Source organism: Coptis chinensis, chromosome 8 (genome assembly GCF_015680905.1).
Source record: "Coptis chinensis isolate HL-2020 chromosome 8, ASM1568090v1, whole genome shotgun sequence".
NCBI lineage: Eukaryota > Viridiplantae > Streptophyta > Magnoliopsida > Ranunculales > Ranunculaceae > Coptis > Coptis chinensis.
In genome coordinates, this window is record NC_141463.1 from 52,340,290 (window position 1) to 52,346,407 (window position 6,118).

The window sequence follows — 6,118 nt, forward strand, 5'->3', positions numbered from 1 at the left end:
CAAACCAGCAGAAAGAGAAAAGCCGGGGAGAGGCGCCGCAGTGGTCGCGAGGTTAAATCGCAAACCCATTGATGAAGCGGTATCGGGCTCGAGGTCCCAAAGCGCTTTAACCAGCCCGATTTGAGAGATCTGATGGAACCGGAGATCCGGCGGATCATATCCACCACTTCAGCAAAAGATGCCACTATGGCAAGAACCAAGGTATGATGGACTGATCAGTGCATGATGTTCCCAGCAAGTTTGAAAGGAGGGGCATCGGACTGGCCAGCGGAGAGTATAGGGAATTTCCAGGAGTTGGAGCAGGCTTTCGTAAGGCACTTCATACACCAGAAGAAGAGATCGGTTGACATCGCGGCCCTGTTTAATGTGAGGCAAAAATCAGCAGAGATAGTGAGAGAATATCTGTGCCGGTTCAAAGCCGAAACCCTTAAGGTAGAGAACTTGGATGAAAGAACCGCGGTTATCGCCTTTGAACGCGGGCTGCGGCCGGGGACGGGAGTACATCAGTCCGTCGCCAAGAATGAGATTGCCACGATGCACGAATTGTATCCACGGGTGGAAAAATACATCAAGTATGAGGACACACTGCCGAGGGAGTCCAGGAGAGCGGGGAAAGCTGTTCTATCTTTGGACAAGGATAGGGAGCACCGCAAAGGGAGGACTGCAGAGAAGGGTAGCGAAGGGTACTGCGGGAACAACCCAAGGGTGGAAAGAGCACGGGACGGAATTCGGCGGGAGAACAGAGAGAAGAAGCCGTACCGGGAGATAGAAGTGACGCCGCTAAACAGACCGTTGGGGGAGATATTGCCACTTATTAAAAACCTGCAGGGATATGAGGGACCGCGGAATAAACTAATGGAGCTGCCAGATAAACCATTCTGCGAATATCACCAGATGCGAAACCATGAGACGGATGACTGTTATGCTTTGAAGTGGATGGTGCAGAGATTGGTGGATAAGGGCAAGATGAAGGAATTTGTGAAAGAACCACGAAATGATGATCGCATGCAATGACAGGATCAACTGCTGGGAACTATACATGTGATTTTTAGTGGGGAGATATTAAGTCATAATGCACATAGAGATAGGATGAGGAGGACCACAAGCATCCAACAAATCAATAGTAGGGTCTCAGTTCCGCGACCAAGATTGGGATCCGCCGAAGATCAAGATATGATTGTCTTCAGTAGGTCGGATTTGCAAGCGGTGGACTCCCCTCACGAGGACACATTAGTAATCACGGTGGCAATGGGAAATTATCTGGTGAAGAGAGTGTTGGTAGATTGTGGAAGTGCGGTAGATCTGTTGTTTAAAGGAGCTCTGGAAGAGATGGGGATGGATCTTGGACAGTTGAGGCCTCCCCGCACCAAATTATATGAATTCAACGGAAGCATGACGGATCCCGTGGGGGAACTCTTGTTACCAGTGACCGCGGGCCCTGTTACGGTGTTCGCGCGGTTCATGGTGGTGGATTCCGCCTCCCAATATAACGCAATCTTGGGTAGAAGGTGGATTCACGAGATGAAGGTTGTACCGTCTACATATTATCAAGTGATACGATTTCCAACTCCTTTGGGTACATTCGAAGTCCGCGGAGATCAGGTGACAGCCAAAAACAGTCATAGGGGAACAGTGAAGCGGTTGGTGCATAAGACAGAGGATGAAGGCCCCCACCCAAGGAGGAGACGGGCATAGCAATTACAGATCGGCTCCGCGGAGGGGAAGGGGGGACCGGCGGAGGGGTCAAAGACTTTAGATACAATTGAAGTGGTGAATATAGAAGAAGGAGAGGAAGAGAGACTCATATCGGTAGGTTCCAGTCTAACGGAGGAATGGAAAGACAGGTTGATACGATTCTTGTCGGAAAATAGGGATGTGTTTGCGTGGACGATTGAGGACGTCACAGGGTTAGATCCAGAATTTGCGTGCCATAGGTTGCACATGAATGAAGATGCCAGGCCAGTCAGGCAGAAGTTGCGGAGTATTAGACCGAAGTACGCGGAGAGTATTCGCGAAGAGGTGTTAAGGCTGAAGGGAGCAGGCATCATACGAGAAACAGAATTCACCGAAAGTGGTCATCCAATGTGGTCGCGTGCCTAAAAAGAATGGCAAAGTGCGTGTGTGTGTTGACTTCATGGATGTGAATAGGGAGTGCCTGAAAGATGCTACCCCATGCAAGGTAGATGAGTTGGTGGAGGACGGAGACGGCGGGGTATAAAGTATTCTCGTTCATGGACGCATCAATGGTGTATAACCAGGTGGCGATGTATGGGCCGGATCAGGAGGAAACCGCGTTTGTGGTAGAAGGTGGCACCTATTGCTATAACAGGATGCCGTTTGGTCTGAAGAATGCGGGAGCCACGTTCCAAAGACTGGGTGAGAAAATGTTCGAAAGCAAGATTCGGAAGGGGATTGAGCTGTACATAGATGATATGGTGGAAAAGAGCATGTCGGAGGAAGAGCATTTAGAGGGCTTGCGGGAGACTTTCGATATATTGCGGAAGTATAATTTGAAATTGAATCCAGAGAAATGCACATTCGGAGTAACTACTGGCAAGTTCCCGGGCTACATTGTGACTCACCGCGGCATAGAGGTTAATCCTGAACAGATAAGGGTTTTGATAGAAATGTCATCCCTGCGGAATGTAAAAGAGGTACAGCGGCTAGCAAGAAGGGTGGCGGCGTTGAACAGGTTCATATCCAAGTCATCCGACAAATGCGGACATTGCCCAGATAGGCTGTTCTTAAATCGCCCGGACTTCGCATGGACTGAGGAGTGCGAAGAGGCATTCCAAGTATTGAAGGGGTATTTGAGCAGAGTGCCCTTGTTATCGCGGCCGGAGGAAGGGGAGAAGTTGTACCTGTATCTAGGGGCCTCTGAGTATGCAGTGAGCTCGGTGCTGATCCGTCTGGTAGATCGAGTGGAGAGTCCGGTATATTTTCAGTGCAAAACACTGCTAGACGCAGAGACGAGATATAGTAGAATCGAGAGATATGCCCTGGCCCTGATCTTTTCGACTCTGAAGTTGAAGCCCTACTTCGAGGCCCATTCAGTCGTAGTGGTTACCAACCTACCCCTTAAGCATGTATTAAGGACAGAGAGTTCGCGGAGAATGTTGAAATGGGCGGTGATGCTCGGTCGTCACGAGATCTGATGCATCGACGAGGACCGCGGAGAAAGCGCTTAGGCGATGCGGCGGAATTCCTAGCGGAATTCCCGGCTGAGGATCCTAATTGGGGGGAAGAAATGATTATGGAACCAGAGAAGGACGGGGAACTCGGTAGGATGGACCCCTGGGATAAAAGGATTGGATGGAGGATATTCGCGGATGGGTCAGCCACAGATGAAAGTAGCGGCATAGGGGTGGTGCTTGTTACACCTGATAATAATAGGATAGAGTTGACGACAAAATTGGGATTTGCGGCGTCAAGCAATGAAGCAGAGTATGAGGCAGTGATAGCAGGTTTGGGGATGGCTGAGGAGGTGGGAGTCCGAGAGTTGATAGTATATTCGGATTCGAACCTCGTGGTGTGCCAGGTTAACGGAGGCTTTGTAGCTCGATGTCCGAGGATGGCAAAGTATCTGGAAGTGGTACGGGAAAAGGCCAAAAGGTTCGCAAAGATCTAGTTTGTACACTTGGGTCGGGGGGAGAACAAACATGCCGATGCACTGGCATATGTGGTGGCGGCAATGCCGGGGTCAGAAGAAAGGACGATAAGGGTGGGGAGATTGGACCGACCTAGTACGGAAAAAGGGGCGGAGGCGTGTCAGGTAACCGAGGAAGAAGAGTGCTGGACAGATCCCATCAGGGATTTTTTGCGAGGGAAGGTGGTGACAGACAAGAAAGAAAGGAGAAGGTTGGAGCAGACAGCTCGAAGATACGTCTTGGTAGAAGGAGAGGTATACCGAAAAAACTTTAGTGGGCCCTTCTTGAAATGCTTGGGGTCTCAAGTAGCTAAGGAGGTATTAGCGGAATTGCACGAGGGCGACTGTGGGAGCCATTCTGCGGGAAGAACTACTGCACACCGATTGTTGACACAGGGATACTTTTGGCCTCATATGAAAAAGGATGCAGTGGACTTCGCGCAGAGATGCCTCAAATGCCAGAGATTCTCACAGCGGATATTCGCACCTGCCGAACCCCTGCACAACGTGTCAAGCCCGTGGCCATTTTCCATGTGGGCAATGGATATAGTAGGACCGCTGCCCGTGGCAAGCGGCGGGAGAAGATACATCTTTGGCAAAGAATGCACTACTTTACAAAGTGGATTGAGGCCGCTCGCTCATTACAGCAGATCAAAGAGGCACAAGTGATTAAGTTCCTATAGGAGAATATCATATGTAGATTTGGGGTACCATATGCTATAATCGCCCGACAACGGGACTCGGTTCCACGGAGCAAAGGTGGCAAGCATTTTACAAACATATCGGGTGAGGCGGGGTTTCTCGGCTCCTTACAACCCCGGGGGCAACGGACGCGAGTCGCCCAACAAAACGATTATGAACAACTTGAAAAGAAGTTGGAGGATAAAAAAGGCGCTGGGCGATGAGCTAAATCATGTCTTTGTGGGCATATAGAACCACCCCGGGACGAGTACCAAGGAGACGCCATTCGCCATGGTGTCACGGAGTTGAAGCCGTAATCCCTTCCGGAGATGATCGCGCCACCTGGGGTCGAACGAACGGTGGAAGATGGGTCTAATTGGCGTATATTGGCTGGAGACTTGAACTTGTTAGAGGAGAAAAGAGACGCCGCACGTATTCGGCTAGAGGAATATCACCGAAGGCTGCAGAGACAATACAACCGAAGGGTCAGGCCACGACACTTCAAGGTTGGTGAGTGGGTGTTGCGGCGGGTGACGCCGAGTACAAAAGAGGAGAAGGACGGGAAGTTGGGTCCAACCTGGGAGGGGCCGTATACCGTGGTGGAGGTTGGAGGGAAACCTACAAGTTGCAGACCATGGAGGGGAAGCAGATAGAGAGACCGTGGAACGTAAGATTATTGAAAAATTTTATAATTAAATGTAAGCACGTCTTGGGCAATGTAAAGGGGGTCGGAGTGGAGGACCCCCGCTGAATGTAAAAATATAAAACCGCAGCACTTTTGTGAATGTAGTGAAGTTTGTTGTCCGTGATATCGCATAAAGTAATGTAAGCCATATAGGAACAGAGAAAATGCCTCATGTATTTCAGGATAAAGAATTGTATAGAGACTATATGTATTTTGAAAATGCCCCATTAGACGAAAGTCTGAAAGGGTGCGCGGAGGGGGGCGAGCCCTCCTCGGATCGATGATGCAAGAGATACAGGGGGCAACGAGAGAGCCCCATCGGATGGAAGTCCGAAAGAACCCGGGAAGTGGAGTGAGCCCTCCTCGGGTCAGAGAAGCTAGAGATACATGGGGCAACGAGGGAGCCCCATTAGACGAAAGTCTGAAAGTGTCCGCGGAGTGGGGTGAGCCCTCCCCGGATCAGTGTTGCTAGAGATACATGGGGCAACGAGAGAGCCCCATCAGGCGGAAGTCTGAGAGAACCTGGGGAGTGGGGTGAGCCCTCCTCGGGTCAGAGAAGCTAGAGATACATGGGGCAACGAGGGAGCCCCATTAGGCGAAAGTCCGAAAGTCCGCTGAGGGGGTAAGCCCTCCCTGGATCAGTGATGCTAGAGATACATGGGGCAACGAGAGAGCCTCATCAGGCGGAAGTCTGAGAAAGCCTGGGGAGTGGGGTGAGCCCTCCTCGGGTCAGAGAAGCTAGAGATACAGGGGGCAACGAGAGAGCCCCATCGGGCGGAAGTATGAGAGAGACCGCGGAGTGTGGTGAGCCCTCCTCGGATTAGATGAGCCAGAGATGCATGGGGCAACTAAAGAGCCCCATTAGACGAAAGTCTGGGAGGTCCGGGGAGTGGGGTGAGCCCTCCCCAGATTAGGGATGCTAGAGATACATGGGGCAATGAGATAGCCCCATCAGGCGAAAGTCCGAGGGAGCCCGGGGAGTGGAGTGAGCCCTACTCGGGTCAGAGAAGCTAGAAATACATGGGGCAACAAGGGAGCCCCATTAGACGAAAGTCTTAAAGTGTCCGCGGAGTGGGATGAGCCCTCCCCGGATAAGTGATGTTAGA

The 6,118-nt window shown here is 51.1% G+C and overlaps 2 protein-coding genes across 2 annotated transcripts; both read left to right on the plus strand.

Moving 5' to 3' along the window:
• Nucleotides 1–225: 225 nt before the first annotated feature.
• On the plus strand, nucleotides 226–1,014 carry LOC147481886 (uncharacterized). The gene has a single exon (XM_086579109.1). It carries the CDS (start codon nucleotides 226–228, stop codon nucleotides 1,012–1,014), a length of 789 nt encoding a protein of 262 aa, XP_086435235.1.
• A 75-nt stretch (nucleotides 1,015–1,089) lies between these two features.
• On the plus strand, nucleotides 1,090–1,695 carry LOC147481887 (uncharacterized). Its single transcript, XM_086579110.1, has one exon. It carries the CDS (start codon nucleotides 1,090–1,092, stop codon nucleotides 1,693–1,695), a length of 606 nt encoding a protein of 201 aa, XP_086435236.1.
• The last annotated feature ends 4,423 nt before the right edge of the window (nucleotides 1,696–6,118 follow it).